This window comes from Drosophila biarmipes, chromosome 3R (assembly GCF_025231255.1).
Source record: "Drosophila biarmipes strain raj3 chromosome 3R, RU_DBia_V1.1, whole genome shotgun sequence".
NCBI lineage: Eukaryota > Metazoa > Arthropoda > Insecta > Diptera > Drosophilidae > Drosophila > Drosophila biarmipes.
In genome coordinates this window covers 33,165,661-33,184,306 of record NC_066616.1, presented here as the reverse complement: position 1 = coordinate 33,184,306, position 18,646 = coordinate 33,165,661, and the positions used below count along the sequence as shown (strand labels likewise).

The 18,646-nt window shown below is 51.0% G+C and overlaps 7 protein-coding genes across 10 annotated transcripts; 5 read left to right on the top strand and 2 right to left on the bottom strand.

Annotated features, from left to right (window-relative positions):
* Positions 1–128: 128 nt before the first annotated feature.
* On the top strand, positions 129–1,691 carry LOC108023882 (JNK1/MAPK8-associated membrane protein). Its single transcript, XM_017093566.3, has 4 exons — positions 129–295; positions 359–878; positions 939–1,073; positions 1,128–1,691. Exons 1-4 carry the CDS (start codon positions 167–169, stop codon positions 1,277–1,279), a joined length of 936 nt encoding a protein of 311 aa, XP_016949055.1. The 5' UTR covers positions 129–166; the 3' UTR covers positions 1,280–1,691.
* Positions 1,608–4,617, bottom strand: LOC108023881 (E3 ubiquitin-protein ligase HRD1). 2 transcript variants are annotated; one of them, XM_017093565.3, is made up of 7 exons: positions 4,546–4,617; positions 4,106–4,488; positions 3,984–4,040; positions 3,739–3,927; positions 2,846–3,680; positions 2,574–2,788; positions 1,608–2,507 (listed from the first exon to the last, which is right to left on the bottom strand). In XM_017093565.3, exons 2-7 carry the CDS (start codon positions 4,229–4,231, stop codon positions 2,043–2,045), a joined length of 1,887 nt encoding a protein of 628 aa, XP_016949054.1. In that variant the 5' UTR covers positions 4,232–4,488; positions 4,546–4,617; the 3' UTR covers positions 1,608–2,042. The 2 variants fall into 2 exon arrangements, with proteins under 2 accessions (XP_016949054.1, XP_043951525.1); XM_044095590.2 differs by having other exon boundaries at positions 4,106–4,565.
* Positions 4,618–5,016: 399 nt separating this feature from the next.
* Positions 5,017–7,608, top strand: LOC108023890 (beta-glucuronidase). The gene is made up of 5 exons (XM_017093576.3): positions 5,017–6,303; positions 6,355–6,671; positions 6,730–6,991; positions 7,045–7,183; positions 7,242–7,608. Exons 1-5 carry the CDS (start codon positions 5,146–5,148, stop codon positions 7,415–7,417), a joined length of 2,052 nt encoding a protein of 683 aa, XP_016949065.1. The 5' UTR covers positions 5,017–5,145; the 3' UTR covers positions 7,418–7,608.
* Positions 7,609–8,437: 829 nt separating this feature from the next.
* On the bottom strand, positions 8,438–8,957 carry LOC122819136 (uncharacterized). Its single transcript, XM_044095608.2, has 2 exons — positions 8,732–8,957; positions 8,438–8,595 (listed from the first exon to the last, which is right to left on the bottom strand). The coding sequence occupies exons 1-2, from the start codon at positions 8,906–8,908 to the stop codon at positions 8,467–8,469; spliced, it is 306 nt and encodes a 101-aa protein (XP_043951543.1). The 5' UTR covers positions 8,909–8,957; the 3' UTR covers positions 8,438–8,466.
* A 55-nt stretch (positions 8,958–9,012) lies between these two features.
* LOC122819135 (uncharacterized) lies at positions 9,013–10,163 on the top strand. Its single transcript, XM_044095607.2, has 3 exons — positions 9,013–9,089; positions 9,279–9,343; positions 9,443–10,163. Exons 1-3 carry the CDS (start codon positions 9,025–9,027, stop codon positions 9,658–9,660), a joined length of 348 nt encoding a protein of 115 aa, XP_043951542.1. The 5' UTR covers positions 9,013–9,024; the 3' UTR covers positions 9,661–10,163.
* Positions 10,164–12,810: 2,647 nt separating this feature from the next.
* Positions 12,811–14,202, top strand: LOC108023849 (uncharacterized). Its single transcript, XM_017093493.2, has 2 exons — positions 12,811–12,904; positions 13,135–14,202. The coding sequence occupies exons 1-2, from the start codon at positions 12,887–12,889 to the stop codon at positions 13,669–13,671; spliced, it is 555 nt and encodes a 184-aa protein (XP_016948982.1). The 5' UTR covers positions 12,811–12,886; the 3' UTR covers positions 13,672–14,202.
* A 1,210-nt stretch (positions 14,203–15,412) lies between these two features.
* On the top strand, positions 15,413–18,354 carry LOC108023850 (sodium-coupled monocarboxylate transporter 2). Of its 3 annotated transcripts, XM_017093495.3 has the most exons (6): positions 15,413–16,497; positions 16,562–16,679; positions 16,732–16,799; positions 16,870–17,093; positions 17,214–17,646; positions 17,703–18,354. In XM_017093495.3, exons 1-6 carry the CDS (start codon positions 16,099–16,101, stop codon positions 18,108–18,110), a joined length of 1,650 nt encoding a protein of 549 aa, XP_016948984.1. In that variant the 5' UTR covers positions 15,413–16,098; the 3' UTR covers positions 18,111–18,354. The 3 variants fall into 3 exon arrangements, with proteins under 3 accessions (XP_016948984.1, XP_016948983.1, XP_016948985.1); XM_017093494.3 differs by having other exon boundaries at positions 16,870–17,646; XM_017093496.3 differs by lacking the exon at positions 17,703–18,354 and having other exon boundaries at positions 15,415–16,497; positions 17,248–17,625.
* The last annotated feature ends 292 nt before the right edge of the window (positions 18,355–18,646 follow it).

Below are 18,646 nucleotides of genomic sequence, written 5' to 3'. Positions count from 1 at the left end.
ATAGTACTACTACTTGAAAATACAGGCAAATTTAATAATTTTTAAAAGATCTGCGCTGATAAAATTTAAATTTAAATCAAAGTAGTTTCGTGCGAAAACATAATTATTAAGAGCAAGGCTTGACCATCTGGCAACACTGAAGTTGTTATTACAACAGTGCTACCTGATGGTCGTCTACTATAATGGAATGAAAATGTACGACGCGTTGGAACGGTGCCCAGGTGCCTATTGTGGGAGGTCGCCTCTGGGAAATGACACCTGGAGCAGCTGCGGGGTCTGCCCCCGAGGATCCCGGGTGAGTGTCCTGCAGGCCACCCCGCCATTGGGCTCCAGTTAATCCTCCTTCATGCGCCCACAGGTGAACGATGCATACGCCTGCTCTCCGTGCCGCGATGAATTGACCACGTACTCCTGGCTCTACCTGGGATTCATGACACTGCTGCCGCTCATGATGCACTGCTTCTTCATTGACATGGACGCCAAGGATCGAAAGTTTTCGCGCAAGCAACTCATCCTGACGGCCAGCGCCTTCGTGGAGGTGGCCCTGTCCGCCGTCCTGGCCACCTTGTTCATGGAGCCCATGTGGGAGCTGCGCCTCTACGCCTGCGACGTGCGGAAACTCACCGACTGGTACACCTTGTTCTACAATCCCAGTCCCAACTACGAGGCACGGGTCTACTGCACCCAGGAGGCCGTCTACCCGCTGCAAACCATCGTGTTGGTCTTCTACTTCCTGTGCCTGGTCAACATGTTTCTCATCCGCCCGCTGGTCAGCAAAGTGATGGATGTGGGGGGCAGGAGCAAGGCACCCATTTACTCGGCGCTCTACTTTCTGCCCCTGCTCACCTTCATCCATGCCTTGGGATGTGGGTTGATCTGTGAGTAGTGCCCAGGCTACCTGCTTTATGCCAGGTTTTAACACTGCCTCCTCCTTTCAGACTACTCCTTTCCATACCTGAGCGTGGCCATCTCCATGGTGGCCAATGCCATCCACTATTCCCTCAAACTAGACCAAACACTGAAGGCGCTGGTTCACTCCTCGGTGTGGGAGTTAAAGAACGTGGTCATAATAGGTGGGAAAATGGTCATCTTATGAATGATGATTGCTTACCAGTTTACTTTCACAGCTGTCCACTGGATGCTGCTGGCCTATGGGATAACCTCCCTGAATTACCATTATGCCTTTATGTGCTTGGTGCCCTTCCCCACACTTTTCTACATCCTGACCGTACGCTTCACGGATCCGGGCGAGTTCCGCGAGCTGGAGTCGAGAATTTGATGCGGCGACGTCCAGATGCAAATCTTCCACGCCCGGGGCACCCGACGATCGACTGTTGTTATCTATGTGTAGTGTACGCGTCGCTTAATTTATTTACCCTTAGTGCGTAGCTTAGACTCAGACCTGTTCCGACTTTCACATACTTTAGGCGGTTTCGAATGCAATCTTATCATTCGGAGGGGTTCTGTAAAGCACTCCAATGAAGGTCACTACTTATTGACCAAGCGATAAGTCAGATAGTAAAATCGCAATCAAACGAATTCTGTGAAGACGAAAGTGGGAACAGGTCCTCTAGTGTACTCGTCGTTTAGCCTTAATCCATTCATCGTTCTTTTCGTTTTAATTATATTTCACATTAATTATACACATATAGTAATATTAAATACAAATCATCAGTTTCCCATCTCTAAAATAGTTTTTACACAATACATATTGCTACATATTGAATTTGGATGCCGCACTTGGTTCACGTTCAGATCCTTCGTTCCGCACGCCGCTCCTGGGCGGTTGTGCTTCAGTGTGTGAATTCGGGGCACCGTAGTCGTCTTTGTCGTCATCGTCGTAATATTCCCTTATCGCAAGCCGTAGAAAAGAAGAGAAGTCGAGGACAGGGTGCAGCGGATGAGGAGCGGAGTATAAACAAAATCAATACCAGCAAAGAGAATAGAAAATGTGATTAACGCAAGCACGTTCTGTTTATGTTCTTGTGGGATGAGGTTTTTGCTGCCGTTTTTGGGATTGGAGACTTCAGTATTTAGGGCATCTATTCCGCAGTCGTGCGTTCGTTTGTGAACTTGTTGCGTTCCTCAAGGAACTTCAAGCGCCGCTTCCTAAGCTCGCCGAGCTCCGAGGAGTTCTCCTCAAAGTCGGCGTCGGAGTTGGGCAAGCTGACCGCCTCCGTGGCCGTCGATGGGACATCGTCCTCGTCTGCATCCGCGCCCAGATCCTCAATGGTTACCTTCTCGGCGGGCAGAGGAGCAACCGCTGCGGCCGATGTCGTGGGGGTAACCTGGTGAGCCTCCAGCTGGGCCATGGCCGTGGCCGAGGTACTGGGCTTGTCGTAGACGCTAGATCCAGCAGCGCCATCTGCATTTGCCGGGCCGGGAGCAGACCCTGCTGCCGCGGATGCCGGTGGCACTGCAGAGAGTTGCAAGCGCGAGGCCAAACTCTGGTACTGGGACATCATAATCCCCGCCGAATCCAGCATAAGGTTAATGTTTTGCAGCAACTGTAGGGGGTATTTAAATAAGTTATTATTCATTACAAAATGGGGTATTTTGAACCGGTGTCCTACCTTCAGGCGCTGCTCAATATGCTCACGCTGGTGTCCCTCCATGGCGCGCAGCTCCTCGTCCGTAAACTTGGTCAGGTCGAGTGGAACTGGCGGCGGCGGCAGGGGCGAGAAGTAGCCAAACTGTGGCGGCATCATAAAAGGCGAGAGCATGGGCATGACCGGCTGAGGAGGCATCGAGAGACCAGCCAGATTGGGTAACCCATTGGGCAAGCCGGCTGTAAATAAATAAATAAGTTGATCTTTGTTTACTAAACTCCACATTAAAAACTCACTGGCATCGCCGAAGAGATCCGCGAAGCTTGGCGGTAGGGCTTGACCGCCGGGCAGGGGGCCATTGACGCGTGCTTGGTTTCCGTCGACTCCGGCAGCTGGAGCCGGAGCAGGGGCACCTCCAGCCGGTTGAGCACCTGCGGCAGCCGGAGCAGCAATCCCACCCTCATCCCCTGCACGAGGCATCGCTGTGGAGTTCACGGCCGGGGTGCGCAGGATGTTCAGTCGGCAGGTGGGACAGGTCTGCTGGCGCTGGAACCACGAGCGCAGGCAGGTGGTGTGAAAGATGTGCCCGCAGGGTAGCTTTTTCGAATGATTAACCATGTCTTCGCGGCAGATGATGCAAATGTTGTCCGACTGGCGCAGTTCCTCGGGCGTGGCGTCCGGATACAGGGTGTTCATGTTGCGAATGGCGCGACGGGACATGATCACGTCGTTCAGGGCCTTGCGGAAGTTGCGTATGGTAAAGAACATGGGCCGGAACACGAACATGGGCAGCGCGTAGATCTTGGCCATGATCACCACGAACATTATGTACAGCACCACCTTGATGAGCCCGATAACCAGCTCTGTGTAGAGGAGGAACACTGCCTTGTTCTCCCAGGGTGTGTCCGTGCGCATCTCGGCGGCGTGGAGCACGTACTTGATGGCCGTGCTGGCAATGACCGTCAGAAGGATGGCGTACTCGAAGCCAAAGACCAGCTGCACGGTGGGGCCGCGCACCAGGGTGGAGTTGTAGGCATGGATCAGCAGCACGTAATCCAGGATGCCGAGCATGGTGAGCAGACTGCCCACACGAATGTGGAACAGCCAGCCGAGCACGGGCGAACGCTCCATCTGGGGAGGGGAGGAGGTTGTTACAGAAGACAGCGTATTTACAGGTCACCCATCTTACAAAGTCCACCCGCTCCTCGGCCAGCCAATGGAATGATTTGAGGAACAGCAGCACTGTGAACAGGGCCACAAAGCGCGGATTGAAGTCATCGCGGAACACGGTGAAGGCCAAGCAGGTCTCTGTGAGGGCGTACCAGAAGCGCTCCAGCAGGTGCTCGAACTCGGCGGCGCGCAGCGTACCCAGGAAGATCTGGGGGAGGAACAAGGTTAATGTGGGTCTAAAGGGGACTCTGGGTCCTAGTTCACCTTGCGGAGCAGCTTGCCAAACATGAAGACAATCACAAAGAACTGTATGTAGATCACCTGGAAGCAAGGGAAAACTCGAATTCAGACTGGGTTTAGGGAGGACTAACGGATGGACTACCCACCGCCATGGAGGCGTTCGACTTGGTGATGTACACCACCGCCGGGTAGAACTGCTGCTTTTGGTAGTAGGCATTCCCGATCACCGCGCTGGTCAGCGCCATGCAAACGGAGGACAGGAGCAGCTGCATGATGCCGCTCGAGGTCGCCAGGGCCGCCAGCTGGCTGATGGACTCCAGGAATATGTTAATGTTGGCCGGGATCTCTGCCTGTCCCACTCTACATATAAGGCCGCAGCTCTCGCAGTCGGAATCTGTATCGCTCGGGACGGGACTCTGCGTCCGGAACCGAAAATGTCGACTTTGCTCTCGTTGACGCTCGAATTTAGCCGGGTTTTGTTAGCCGAACGAAGTTGTTTGCTTTGCCATCGAGATTTCCGACTCTGCAACTGGAGGGGTGGCTCCGTTAGGGCGTTCAAATACTTTTTATTTTTAACTATAATTACACGTAGTACGAACGTCTGTCTAGCGATGAGCGCGTGCGTCTCTTCTTCGGCCCGAGAACGCGATATATTTTAGAGGCACGACTGCTCACGCACGACTACAGCTTTTGAAATCACGGCACGAAGAAGAGAACTGTAAACTCTTTCCATAGGCTTAATTGAATTATTAGAGTCTAAAGTCTATTTAGCACTAGTCCAATGCATCCGCCTTCAGTTTTAAATGTCAGCCATTTCACTCAAATCGTTGATTAGCTTACAAGCTGGGCAAGTGTGACAGAAGCACAAAAGAAAATGTATTTGTAGGCACGCGTGTCACGACGTACGTGGTCGTGGCCCGCCAAAAATCACGGCCCGTGCGCAACTCTAGTAGCGTTCCATTCCGTTCGCTCACACCTTGTGGTGGGAACCACCTAATCGAGGAACACTGAAATGAAACGATGACTCGGTACTATCGATACCCTCTTGAAACTGTTTATTATTGTTGTGACGGTCATACTGCCGTTCTGATTAGAAGCCGGTCGAAGAAGAAGAAGACGAATCTAATTCGATGATAAATAGTCGTTAAATTTTAATAAAAACCAGTTAGTCTAAGCTCGATTCCCGATGAGGTGGTTCTGGGTTCTACTGCTGAGCTACCTTCAGCTCCTGGTGTCGGCCACCAAGGATGGGTTTTTGCCGAGTCCCGAAATCGATGATACCAAGGAATACCCTTTGTTTGAGTATGACGACGTCGCGAGACCCAAACCCAGCCAGGGATTGCTGTATCCCATTGAGTCGGAGACACGCGAATTGCGCAGCCTGGACGGAATGTGGCGGCTGGTGAGGAGTGACCCTGCTGATCCTCTCCAGGGAGTCAGGGAGAAGTGGTTTGCGGATACCCTGAGGAAGACCGGACGGGAGGTCATTCCCATGCCAGTGCCCGCCTCCTACAATGACATCACCACGGACAGCCTGCGGGACCACGTTGGCACCGTCTGGTACGAGCGGACCTTCTTCGTGCCCCGCTCCTGGGAGGGGAACCAACGCACCTGGCTGCGCTTCAGTAGCGTCCACTACTCAGCCGTGGTTTGGATCAACGGCAGGAACGCCACCAGCCACTCCATCGGTCACCTTCCCTTCGAGGCGGAGATCGCGGCCTTGATCAGTTTTGGCGCGGAGAACAGGATCACTGTGATGTGCGACAATCGCCTGAGCAATCGCACCGTCCCCCAGGGATCGGTGCACGAAGTGGCCACGGACTACGGCACTGTGCCCGTCCAGGGCTACACCTTCGACTTCTTCAACTACGCGGGAATCCACAGGAGTGTCCACTTGTACACAACGCCCCTGCTCCACATCAGCGACGTGGAGGTGACCACGCAACTGACTGCCGAGGGAATGGGCCGCATCGACTACCGCCTGTGGCTGGATGGCAGCCAGGATGGCCTCCGCGTCCAGCCCAGCCATCTTCTGGTGCGACTGAGGGACCGCGATGGCCAGGTGGCCGCCCAGCAGATCAACAAGGCTGTCTACCATGGCACGCTGCTGGTGCCCAAGGCCAATCCCTGGTGGCCCTACCTGATGCACCCTGCTCCCGGTTACCTCTACGACCTGCAGTTCGAGCTCTTCGTGGTCCGCCAAGAGGAGAAGGCATCGGATGCTCTACTGGACACCTACCGCCTGCCAGTGGGAATTCGCAGTCTGAGTTGGAGCAACGACAGCCTGCTGATCAATGGGAAGCCCCTCTACCTGCGGGGATTCGGCCGCCACGAGGACTCCGATGTGGGTTTGTGTGCTTAGTAATTCCAGTTATTGACTTTTATTCTCTTTAAGATACGGGGCAAGGGACTGGACAACGCCCTCCTCGCCCGCGACTTCAACCTGCTCAAGTGGATGGGAGCCAACGCCTACCGCACCTCGCACTATCCCTACTCCGAGGAGTCCATGCAGTTCGCCGACCAGCATGGCATTATGATCATTGACGAGTGTCCCGCTGTCAACATAGACATCTTTGAGCCGCAGCTGCTGGAGCAGCACATGTCCTCGCTGGAGCAGCTGATCCACAGGGACAGGAACCACCCCAGCGTGGTGGCCTGGTCGGTGGCCAATGAGCCGAGATCCACCAAGCAGGGAGCCCTGAAATACTTCGAGTGGGTACAAAGTGGGCGTGACAGATAGAAGCTGATGAGGATGCTTGCTTTTATATAGATCCCTGGTGAACTACACCAGGAGCATTGCCCACGGACGTCCTCTGACGGCGGCCATTAATGCCAGTCCCTCTACCTGCCACTTGACCCAGTTTCTGGACATCGTGGGCTTCAATCGCTACAACTCCTGGTACCAGAACTCGGGACGCACGGACATGATTGTTAATCTGCTGACGACTGAGGCCCAGAGCTGGAGGGACACTTTCGGGAAACCAGTCATCCAGTTCGAGTACGGAGGCGACACCATGGAGGGCATGCACTCGGTGAGGGATCCGGCTGTATTCCTTGGTTGCCTATAATGATTCTGCCTCTTCAGCTTCCCGCCTTTATTTGGTCGGAGGAATACCAGGAGGAGCTCTTCTCGCGCCACTTTCAGGCCTTCGACGAGCTGCGTGAGCGGAAGTGGTTCATTGGAGAGTTCGTGTGGAACTTTGCCGACTTCCGGACTGCGCAGAGTGGGTTTGCCCAACGTTTTTCGGATTAGAATCTCCAGTAACTAGATATCCATTGCAGCCATTACCCGCGTGGGCGGAAACAAGAAGGGTGTCTTCACCAGAAACCGCCAGCCCAAGGAAGTGGCCCACATCCTTCGGAGGCGCTACTTCGCATTGGCCAAGGAGTTGGATCAGTGCCAGCTTCCTCAGGACCTCAACGTGTATATATCGAAGCATGTCCATAGCGAGCTTTAGATCAGGGAACTCTTTGTATAACAGATACGCACAAAATGAGCTTTAAACGTTTGCATTCTATATATCTTGCTGTAAGATCCGAAAAGTCTTGGTGCAATATAATCCAAACTATTTTTTATAATGAAATGTCTGTCAAAGCTTAGAGTAATTGTATTGTGATCACTAAATAAAATTTATTGTATTCTATCTGATCTCAAATTGAATGCTCTAAGTTTGGTTCTATTTTATGTCAACTGCTGTATGTTTACCGAGAATAAATTTTGAATAAGGAAGAATCAAACCCGTTCTCAAACGCTTCCTGCCAATTCGGCTCACCTTGGCTAGCATTTTAGTAACCTGAACAACTCAAGCAAGCCCAAGCTGCAAGTTAACTCCGCTCATGTAGTACTAAATGATCCGTACACCTACGTACGAGGAGGTTACCCCTTCCCTGATATCTTCATTGGCTTTGCCATGGCCAACTCGTGTTGGTTAAGACCTCTCGACGCAAGCCTAATTAACTCATTTAGACCCTCTCGTAAACCATTAAATTTTCTGCTTTGCACTTTGCGCGCTTGGCCAAAGGAAAACAAAATAGCGAATGCGGCGCGCAGTGGGGCATCTCCATGGCCAGAGAGCAGATGAGTTGGCCGTGCCAAATCGTGGCATAATTGAGGTGGCCGAGTGAGCAGCTGTCTTCCATCTTCGATCGGTGATTACCACTCCTCCCGCTGGCTTTTACTTTTGCCCAGCCTCGAGAATGGAACCACCGGGGCCGAGACCGATGCGCCGAGATGACCACATGGCGAGTGGACCAACTGGTCGGGCCGTCTGGGGTCTGGGGTCTGCTGTCTGGCTGGGGTGTTGCACAAGGCACTTCGTCGGGGAGCAGCTGAGGATGTGGATTTTGCATAAGCCAGTCGAATGGTTAGCACCCAAAGGCTAAAGTTGGTCGCAGAATGCCAGCGCGGATCGTCTTTTTTTGCGGAAAACAAACGCGGGGCCCAGACACGGACACTTGGACACACAGTCATCGACATCGACACCAGACCGCCGCCGACTCAGACCGGTCACAGTCCCATCCCATCCCAGTGGACCCAGGCGAAAACGTGTCGCCGCAATTTTCCATTCAGCGGCAGCTTTTCCAAGCGCACCATGCCATCTTGTGCCGGCACTTTGAGAAAATATAAAATAATCACCTGGACAAAAAAAGCAAATTTATATATAGATAATAATTAATATTCAAGGAAAGCAATAGCCGGGAATAACTTAAAAATGTTAGGACTATAAGCGCCTTTATTGAAGACAGAAATGTTAATTTGGAAAGGCACTTACCAATTTCTTCGAGTGCCTCCTATTGGTGCTGCCCATTTCGGCGGTTCGCATTGCATATGCACTGCATTCGCTCCACCCCCCACCGCCACCAGATCTGCTCATCTGCCCGCCAGCCGGCTCAGTGCCCCCAGCTCCCTGCTCCAGCTCCAACTCCATGACTGCGTCGTTGGGCTCCATGTCTCGCGCTTGACTTACATAAAGCGAGGAGCACCTCGCACGCCAAAACCCAAACCCGTTTCTGCCGCGACGAGGAAACGACAGAGGCGTCACTAGGCCCAGGTGGAGGGGAGGCGATGGGGCGGCGGAGAGGAGCTGCTCATCAGCTGGATGGGATGGGGTGGATGTTTGGCCACTGCTGGTACGGGCCATACGGCTACACGGCTATTGTATTAGATAGCACTCTGTATTAAACCATACTTGGTAAAATGTATTCAGCTTACTGAAAAAGCACGATAATATTTTTAACCCAAAATATACAAATAAGTTAAAGTTACTTCTTAATATTTAATATAATATATCCCCTTTTTTTAAACTGTACGACGCACAGCAAAAATAATTCAAATTCCGAACCGTCCGATGGCAATCTGCGCAGCTTGGATCAAATAAATCACTGTGAGTGCAATCAGACCAGATAGATCTTGGAGTTTATCTTGAGATGCAGGCGCGGATTGGAAATACATATGAATAATATATTTTCCCTGTGTAAAACAGCGCTACTGCTGCTGGGGGCTCGCTGGCTTATGCAACTCATGTGGCCTGTCCAGTGGTTCGCCGGCCAGGAGGGACCTGCAGAGAATGGCCACCGAACTCCGAGCACCGGCGGGCAAACAGCAGCAAACATTGTGCGGACTCATCCTCATCAGCGCCGCAGTTACAACTTCGCCGTACGCGACTGGAACTCTCCCTCTGTCATCAATAGGCCGGAATAATCAGTTTTTGTCGCGCCGCAGCCTCATCTGCGACTGTGAAAAATGACCCCTCTTTATCATCAATCACGTAGGCTTTTTATGCCTCCGTCCGTCGATTAGCGATTCAATGCGAGATGGTTCCCCGGAGATGGGCAGGTGGCCGAAAGACTAGAACTATGCTAATGGCGTGTGTTGCGCATGCGCCTTGATGGCGGTTGGTTCGGAAAAGAGAATGCTACTAAATTAAGTGCTATCAAAATCAAATCTTAATTTTAAACTGTTGCCTCTTCGTATTCTTATTTTTTGGTCAGTTTCCTCTTTCTGCCAAAGTAAAATATGAAGCTCTGGTGGTGATGCTGCGCATGCGCCGTGAGTGCAATTCTTGGATATTATCTGTTGATCTAAATTAATAGAGCTGAAAATCTTTATGACTCCTAATTAGTATATAAGGATGGATTAAAACAACTGTTAGTACTAGCTAAGAATCGGAATACTGTTGATGTGCAGGACGACTAAACTTTCGAGTTCACTCCATTACTTTAATCACCAACTCCTGAGCCCAGGTAAAATCAAACCTATTTAAAATTCGCAAATCGCAGTGGTGGTGAACAGATTTTCGGGGCGGGGGCGTTGTCCCCGTGCTACAGACGAATCGCAAATGAAATCTCGATGGCAGGCGAGACTTGGCGAATTCGATTTGAAAATTTACGCGCGTCTGGCAGTTGGCAGCTCTTGGGCTGAGGGGATTTTATTTTTATTTCGGCCGCTTTGTTTTGCTATTGCTGGCCCAATTATAGTGTCATAACAATTACTGGGCCATAATGAGTTTCTGCTCGCTTCGGGCCAAAAGAGCGGGAAAACACTGGGCAAAAGACTGGAGCACGGAGCCAACTAGAGCGGGCGAAAAGAGCCAATATCCAAAGCCGTCGCCATCACTGCCAAAGCTGACCTAGTGGAAGACGTGTTAATGATGGATAGTTCAGATAGGCCGCGACGCACAATAAAGCTCTCATTAAAGTTGCAAAAACGCGGCTAAAACAAGCAGAGCCAGCGATGGGCCAAAGCAAAGCCAGCGCTAATGAATAAGAAGTTGTTAATAAACTCCCACGATTATCTCGCTTGTGGTCAACAGATGATTGACTAGGGGCTTGATTAAAATAGCTCTGGGCCCCACAATAATTTTGGGCACATGATGTGAATACTTTTGGCCAAAGTCTTGTCCAACTAGAGCTATAAATAGAGGGTTTCCCAATTAAATAAAAGGCTCTTTTGTGGCAGGGCCACTCTTGCATGTGACCTTTCCCTGTTACTCCAATTACAGGCCGAAAGTGAAGCCCGACAAAAAGTGAGTTACGCCATCGATGGGTGAGAGACCTTCGCCTTCGCCGGAGTCCCTCGACCACAATAAACCGAATTAACGACAGTGGCAGCCACAGCTGATCAAAACAAAACAGCTCGGATTCGGTTCCGAGCCACGAAATGATTTAGCGCACTGTCATTGAGACTGCTTCTGCTGCCTCCGCCGTCGAGTGTGAAGTGTTGACTTTCATCTCATCGCTGCCCCCGAACCCACAGCCCAGACCCAAAACCCAATACCACCGGACCCAATCCCCATCCCCATCCACAGCCCCTACTCCGCTTGCAGATCGTGCCCCAACGCAGGGCGACGCGCCACGCAGCAAGTCCTTCACTTTGGACGTGAAGGTTTCCAAGAGCCGAGGCGCCCCGGTACACTCGCAAAAATGCTGCCGCTTGATATTATAGTTTCAGGAAAACCATCTTCCCATAAATCCTATATTGCTGCATCGTTTGCTTCTCTACTGTCTTACTGTCTTTTCAATACTGTCGGCTGAAAATCTAGGATAAAGTAGAGATATCTTGGGAACAACTTTTGTGTGGCTTTCAATATCGACAGCTTAATAAGGGAAATTGCCAGCTTAGCAAAATGGTTTATGGTTGGTGAAATGTTTCTCTGCACGGAGCGGAGCCAAAGTCATTGCCGGTTTGGGGTCTTCGCGAAAGTGTGTGTCGAGATGTAAATAAACCTCATTTACCCCAATTTACTGCCAGTTTCATTTCCAGTCGAATGCAGTCGTCTTCCCTTTCATTGTGGCTTTAATCGCACCTCTTCGCCGCCATCTGCGGCTCCACAGGTGCCATCCGGCGTCATGACATAATGGGCACAGCGGGGCCTCCTCGGATGGGACTTCTTTCACTTCTCTCAGAATGGGCGCAGTTTCTGGTTTGGGGGCTTCTTTCGAGGTCAGACGGCTGTCGGACCCCTCCTCCAGCGAACCTTGGGTTAACCCTTTAAAGTTTAAGCACACAATGGTGCTTGGTTATTTGTTTAGGATACCTTTCCAGGTACGCTAAGGCGTTAAATGGATTTTTTTCGGGCCCTGGCTATTGCCCCACTCGTCTGCAAATGTACACTTAATTTGGCTCCTTGGGAAACGTTAATTATACGCCCCGTGGGGCCAGCGCAGAGCCCTACTGCTCCACAGCGCGATCGTACGAATCACGGGTGCTATACTATACTGCTCGGGCCTGGGCCCCTCCCGCCCCCGACTCGCATTTCCCAGCCCATTTCGTAATCTTCGTGCCCATGTGACGCGCTGATGCTGATGGATGACGAGCCCACGTTGCGACTTACCCACAATTGAAATGCAACTGCAGTTGGGCAACGGGAAATGCGCTCTGCAGTTTCGTCACCGGAGGAGCCATCCCTCCACGGCCAGAAATATGTACATACACAGATTTTGGCAGCCCCGTGATGCTCCTGGGCCGTCGAAAAATCTCTGCGGCTGCGGCCGGTTGTTTACCTTTGGGATCGATCGCGATGGTGGGAAAAATGGAAAAATGGAAAAATCACTTCCTGGTCCGCCGCGCATCGAAGGAAAGTGCCGAAGAAAATTTCAAATACCAAAATCGTTAGCGACATTTTATTTTTCGGCCTTTTCTTTTTCTTCTGTCCCAGCGATGTTTTCCATTTGGAAATTTTGTTTTATTGTGAGAAGCGCACTGCCAGGCGGCCAAAGCCAAAACGAGTTGCGGACGAAGTTGGCGATAATGACGTTCCCGAGTGGACGAGCTGGCACGAAGAGCTGAAGAGCTGGCTCCGGCGGGTATAAAGAGTGGCTCTGCTGGCCAGGGAGATGCATTCAGTCGCTGGTTCCCCACTCGGAAGCAACCAAATTCACTCCACTCTACTCTACTCAACTCTTCCCCCCAACAAACACTCGTCGCTATGAACTCCTTCTCAGTGGTAAGTGGCACTCGATCTTGGAGGTTGAACTCCTCGGGACCTTTACGGATATCGGACTGTAAACGGATTTAAATAGCACCTTGGGACCAACCGAAAAAGAAGATCAATTCTCTATTAGTTCAAAAATCTCCTCCTGCTACAAAAGCAAGCTTCTATTGGGAGACTAGGACCTACTCCGCTGATCTTCAGCTGCCACTGTGGACTACCATTAACCGCGTGTTCCTTTGCAGTTCTTAGTGTTCGCTCTGGCCGCTCTGGCTGCGGCTGAGCCACCGTCCGGATACAACTATCCCCGCGGCGGAGGCGGCGGCGGTGGCGGCGGATTCGGAGGTGGCTTCGGCGGTGGATTCGGAGGCGGCGGCGGTGGTGGCGGCGGTGGCTACCAGGCGGTGAGCGGGGGCTTCCAGACGTCCGAGGGCCAGAACGTGGATCCCCAGCTCCTGGAGCAGGTGCGACAGATCCTGCTGAACGAGGAGAGCAAGCAGGGCGGCGGCGGAGGTGGTGGAGGCGGCGGCGGTGGCTATCCTAGCGGCCCGTCCAGCAGCTACGGTCCTCCTTCCACCAGCTACGGAGCCCCCGGCATCGGAGGCGGTGGCCGCGTGGTGGGCATCGACCTCGAGGGCGTCCGCCAGGCCATCCAGGTGGCCCAGTTCGCCCAGCAGAGCACCCAGCAGGGAGGCGGCGGTGGAGGTGGCTACCCCAGCGCCCCGTCCGGATCCTATGGAGCCCCCTCGAGGCCCAGCGGCAGCTACGGAGCGCCCTTCTAGATCCCGCAAGGTCTCACTTCCGAAAGACACAATCTCTCTGCCAAAAATGAATACCGACGGACACGAAACCGACAAAGACGACACCAACACTTCATCACTTTGGGCATCCCGGACCCAGAAAAGGAACTACCGATCCGCTCTGATCCCGAGAGAACTGGTGATCGTTCCCCCTCAAGCCCCTTCCAAAACTCAGCGACTGTACCTCTCAGTTCCCCAAACACACTCCGTTTCCCGAGAACCCCCAACTCCTCTCGAATTTCGGCTCGTACCCTCAGCGAATCTCGAGTTCGGGCCTTCGTCTTGAACTTTTTTGTAACCCTTGTAAATAGTTCTCTCACACTACTCGAATACAAGAAAATCCGAAGACGAAGCCTCATAACAACACCCACAACACCAAGATGGAAAACACCCCAGACAGTGTTATAACGCATTATTAGCTCGTAAGTGTTTTTATTTTATATGAAACAAACAAAGAAACAACAAAAAAATATGAAAACAATAAAAAAAATAGTAAATTTTGTCACCGTTAAACTACCGCATTGTTTTTATTTCTGTATTGATGGGGAGTATCTGAGACTAGTGCCCTCTCGCAATACATCATTAAGGCAGCTGACCCCATTTCCCACACTTTGCCTCCGACACACTCGATGATCTCGTAATGACAATCCACTCGCATAGACCAATTCCAATTGAACGAGCCCGAGCTCTCCAAAAAGCCAGTTGTCACTGGCCTCATGTGAGTTTATTAAATACCAAGCCAAACATCTTCAAAAATCCTTTCACTTTTCAACTCGATGATGAGGTGGCTGTAACCCCTGCCCAATCCCCAGTACACTGGGAAAACCATCTAGGATGGATTTTCAAAACACATTTAACCTCTTAAAAACCAAATATATTGTAAACCCTGTGTTTTTAGCTCAAAGGGATCCTTGAGAAAACCGTCGATTGCAAGGATAACATTTTTTCGTGGGTGAGAGATCTACAATCCTAAATGGGTTAAATAATTTGAGATATTACGTATTTAGAAAATAGTTGTAGTGACTGTTTTTGAGTTTTTAAAACATTTTCTATTTCATCTTATGGATCACTGAGCAGTCCAAAACAAAGAGAAACTCTTACCAGTTTCTCGCTGTGCATGGAGTACTCTCAACTTCAATTGCTGTCGTGCTCGAAATGGAAGATGTAGATGAAGATGGGGATGCGGATGGCAGATGGAGCCGGAGGGGTCGCTCATTACGCGAACATTGCGACAGATGCAGTGCCAGGTGCAGCAGCTGGCGGGGATTGGGGCCGAGGGGAGGATGAGTCGATGGACATCAACTATTACCGCAACTGAAGTTGGAGCTGTGGCTCAGAGCTATAAATGAAGTGGAAGCTGAAGCTGCAGCCACTTAACCAACATTCGGCGTCATTAGGATTGCCCAATTAAGTGCGTGACGAGGTGGCCGTCCACACATATGGAGGTGCACCCAAAACGATGCACAGACAGATGGGCCACCATGAAGTGGAAGACGTGCATCCGCCGATTACAGCATCGAGCCACCGCAGAGAAGTCTACAGGTGCTGGAGAATACCTTATTCCATTTTACTTGTGCCCTAAAGACACAACAGGTATTAACCAACCTTTTCAGAATTTAGGAACCATATGTTTGTAGAGAGGGATCACGTGTGAATCAAAATGTAACGGAGTTTCTCTCCCCGCTTTCTTTTCTCAGTGAAAAGCTGCACTCTTCCAGATGAGTCACTCCCACGCCGCAAAAGGCGCCAGCTGTAATCGAATTATTTATTTAGTATGTTATATAACCTGCAACCTCACGTGTGTTAATAAGCTGCTCCAAAAACTGTGATATATTTTCTTGAATTTTAGTACTTCCACACTAACCTCCTTTAATACTATTTAAATTACCTTGCTATACCATCTGTGCGCAACTTTAGACAAGAAAATGCTCATAGTAGGATTAACCAACTATTAAAACACCATCATATCTTTGAAAATCCGTTTGAACATACATCTGGGTGAATGCTCTTTAATAAAACTCTTGATAAGAATCGGCATACAACCTGCTGCCTCTGAAAAGCAATACTCCCACGATGACTGGCGGGTTCTCAGCAGGATTATAATGGCGAAATCAGTGAACACAGCTTCACCGGACATTGTAATCCCAGCCAATTCTGGAGCTCTTATCAGACGGGAAATCCACAGTGGATGTTGAAATCCTAGAGGAAAATACCACCATCTAGATAAGGTCGTCGCCAGAGCGCCGTCGATAGACTATATGTAAAGGAGATAATCTGGGGGCAGGCCAAGAACCTTATAAAAAGAGGAACCGGGCGCTGTGATGCGCTTAATCGCGGTTCTCAGCTGGCGGAGCCGAAAAGTGGTTCAGTGATTGAAGGACAGTCAGGCGTCGAGCGGCTTCTTCCACAATGTCTTCCCTTTTGAACGCCACCGTGGCCACCGGGCCAACCGCCGGCACCTTGGCCCCCCACTCCCAGCTCTTCCTCAGCACCACGGATTACGTCGTATTCACTTCGATGCTGGGCATCTCCGCCGCAATCGGAGTTTACTTCGGGTTCTTTGCCAAGGGCGCGGACACCACGGAGGAGTACCTGATGGGCGGCAAGCGGTTAAGGATGGTTCCCATTGCGATATCCCTGGTGGCCAGCCAACTGTCGGCCATCTCCATCATGAGCATTCCGGCGGAAATGTATGCCTACGGAATCAACTGGATGTTCACCGTGGTTTCCATGGTGCTTGTGGTGCCGCTGCTGAACTACGTTGTTATCCCCGTTTTCTACAACAACCACATCACAAACTGCTACGAGGTGAACTATGAATATGGGTTTTAAAGGGAACATTGTAGTTTCACCCTCTGTGTTCCCATCCCAGTACTTGGAGCTGCGTTTTTGCCGGGAGATGCGCGTGATGCAGACCTTCATATTCATAATATCGACGTTCTTCATGCTGCCCATCATAATTTTCCTGCCCTCACTGGCTTTTGCCCAAGGTAAGTGATTCATGTCCGGTTGGAATTATTCTGTTATGCTTGTTTTCCTTAGTAACTGGGTATAATGTGCACGTCATCAATGTCGTGGTCAGCAGCATCTGCATTTTCTACACCATGTTTGTGAGTATGAAAAAGATTTATATAAAGATAAAGAGATGTTGACTAACCTTTTCTCTCTGGCTCTTTTCAGGGAGGTATCAAGGCTGTGGTCTGGACCGATGTCATCCAGGCAGCCATCATGGTGATGTCGGTGGTTCTGGTGGGCGTTTTGGGTGCCTATCGAGTGGGTGGCCTCTCCGAAGTCCTTCGCATTGCCGGCGAGGGAGGACGACTGGACATCAATTACAACTTCGATCTATCCACTCGCTCCACCATCTGGAACGTTTTCACCTCGGCGACGCTCACGTGGTCGGGGTACGTGGGTCTGAACCAGAGCTGCGTCCAGCGGATTGTGGCGCTGCCATCACTGGGGCACGCCAGGAGATCCCTGGTGATCTTTGGCTTTGGCTTTATCCTGATCATGTTATTCAACAGCTTCACGGGCATTGTCATCTACTCCCGCTTCCAGGACTGCGATCCCATCCAAGCCGGCCAGGTGTCCAAGCTGGACAAGATCGTTCCCTACTTCGTGCAGGACACAGTGGGCCACTTGCGGGGCATGCCAGGTGTCTTCATTTCATGCGTGTTCAGTGCTGCCCTCAGCACCCTCTCCGCCGGCATCAATTCCCTGGGAGGAGTCGTCTACTTCGACTATATCAAACCATATATTAAACACACGGAGCACCGGGCCAACGTGATTATGAAGTTGTTCGTCCTCTTTACCGGAGTCTACTGCGTCTTTGGCGGACTGGTGGTGCAGAACTTCAACTCCATTCTGCAGGTGATCTACTCGATTGGGGGCATAAGCTTTGGATCCACGTGCGGCGCCTTCCTGCTGGGAATGCTGGTACCCAAGTCCCACGGCAGGGTGAGTTTGTGGAGTGTCTCCATCACCTTCATGTCCTAACGCGTTGATCCTTTCAGGCCGCTGTAACTGGAGTGCTGGCCAGCATTGTGTGCATGGCCACCATTGTGATTCTCAGCTGGGGTCGCAACCACTACGATCCCCTGCCCATGAGCTCCGCTTCTTGCCCAGCTCCGCCTTCGAACGCAACCATTGGCACAGGTGCTACCCTTTTCCATGGTTCCAAAGACCCTGTGGGAGAGGAGGGATTCAGCATCCTGGACCTCTCCTTCAACTGGTACATGGTCGCGGGCTTCGTCATCACGTGGCTGGTAGCTCTTCCCCTGAGTTACATCCTAAAGCCCAGGTCCGACTTCAAACTGGACCCCAAGCTACTGTCGCCGGTGGTGCGCCACTTCGCTATCTTCAAACCGACTCCAGCGGCGGAACCCCATCAGCTTAAGTTGGAGACGTGCCAAACGGTGTGAAGGTATGGAGGTGGACCTTTAATCTAAGATACTATAAGATTAGCTAATTTTAACAATCTCTGTCTGAATTTAAAATTTTACACGTTTCCAAAATGTTATATTATGTTTACTATATCGAGTTCTTAAATGTTCCATTAAAGTTAACTTAATATGTATTGTTTTCTAGAAAAGCTCCCTGTATTATTATGGGCGGTTTTATCTAGCTATTGGAGCTCAATAAACTTATTATCTGAGTGAAAGGCTACTACTTCATTAGTCTTGGTATAACAAGCGACAAAGTGACAGGATCTAAATATAGCCCCAGCTGAACTCAATCTTCGTCGCTCGGTCTTGCGAATCTACAGAATCCCCTGCCCGATGCGAAAGATCAGCCTAGTTAACGTCGTATTTCTTATCGCTGACACTCGCAAATATTTGGGCCGTAATCGGTGGGCCAACGGTGTTAAGCTGCACACACTCCGGCAAAGGGTGGTGCTCATACAACAGGTACCACGCCCCCTGCAAACCTGCCCGATTATTTGCCACCGTCAAAAAAA

What these genes read in the sequence shown, in the direction of transcription:
- LOC108023882 (XM_017093566.3), top strand. Translation starts at nt 167, where the DNA reads ATGGTCGTCTACTATAATGGAATGAAAATGTACGACGCGTTGGAACGG. An exon ending in TCTGCCCCCGAGGATCCCGG is followed by an intron (nt 296 to 358) that starts GTGAGTGTCCTG and finishes ATGCGCCCACAG; the next exon opens with GTGAACGATGCATACGCCTG. An exon ending in CTTGGGATGTGGGTTGATCT is followed by an intron (nt 879 to 938) that starts GTGAGTAGTGCC and finishes TCCTCCTTTCAG; the next exon opens with ACTACTCCTTTCCATACCTG.
- LOC108023881 (XM_017093565.3), bottom strand. Translation starts at nt 4,231, where the DNA reads ATGCAGCTGCTCCTGTCCTCCGTTTGCATGGCGCTGACCAGCGCGGTG. An exon ending in TTGGCAAGCTGCTCCGCAAG is followed by an intron (nt 3,928 to 3,983) that starts GTGAACTAGGAC and finishes TTCCTCCCCCAG; the next exon opens with ATCTTCCTGGGTACGCTGCG. An exon ending in CCGAGGAGCGGGTGGACTTT is followed by an intron (nt 3,681 to 3,738) that starts GTAAGATGGGTG and finishes TCCCCTCCCCAG; the next exon opens with ATGGAGCGTTCGCCCGTGCT.
- LOC108023890 (XM_017093576.3), top strand. Translation starts at nt 5,146, where the DNA reads ATGAGGTGGTTCTGGGTTCTACTGCTGAGCTACCTTCAGCTCCTGGTG. An exon ending in GGAGCCCTGAAATACTTCGA is followed by an intron (nt 6,672 to 6,729) that starts GTGGGTACAAAG and finishes GCTTTTATATAG; the next exon opens with ATCCCTGGTGAACTACACCA. An exon ending in CCATGGAGGGCATGCACTCG is followed by an intron (nt 6,992 to 7,044) that starts GTGAGGGATCCG and finishes CTGCCTCTTCAG; the next exon opens with CTTCCCGCCTTTATTTGGTC.
- LOC122819136 (XM_044095608.2), bottom strand. Translation starts at nt 8,908, where the DNA reads ATGGAGCCCAACGACGCAGTCATGGAGTTGGAGCTGGAGCAGGGAGCT. An exon ending in GGAGGCACTCGAAGAAATTG is followed by an intron (nt 8,596 to 8,731) that starts GTAAGTGCCTTT and finishes TTTTTTGTCCAG; the next exon opens with GTGATTATTTTATATTTTCT.
- LOC122819135 (XM_044095607.2), top strand. Translation starts at nt 9,025, where the DNA reads ATGGGGCGGCGGAGAGGAGCTGCTCATCAGCTGGATGGGATGGGGTGG. An exon ending in TGGATGTTTGGCCACTGCTG is followed by an intron (nt 9,090 to 9,278) that starts GTACGGGCCATA and finishes TACGACGCACAG; the next exon opens with CAAAAATAATTCAAATTCCG. An exon ending in CTTGGATCAAATAAATCACT is followed by an intron (nt 9,344 to 9,442) that starts GTGAGTGCAATC and finishes TGTGTAAAACAG; the next exon opens with CGCTACTGCTGCTGGGGGCT.
- LOC108023850 (XM_017093494.3), top strand. Translation starts at nt 16,099, where the DNA reads ATGTCTTCCCTTTTGAACGCCACCGTGGCCACCGGGCCAACCGCCGGC. An exon ending in ACATCACAAACTGCTACGAG is followed by an intron (nt 16,498 to 16,561) that starts GTGAACTATGAA and finishes TTCCCATCCCAG; the next exon opens with TACTTGGAGCTGCGTTTTTG. An exon ending in CTCACTGGCTTTTGCCCAAG is followed by an intron (nt 16,680 to 16,731) that starts GTAAGTGATTCA and finishes TGTTTTCCTTAG; the next exon opens with TAACTGGGTATAATGTGCAC.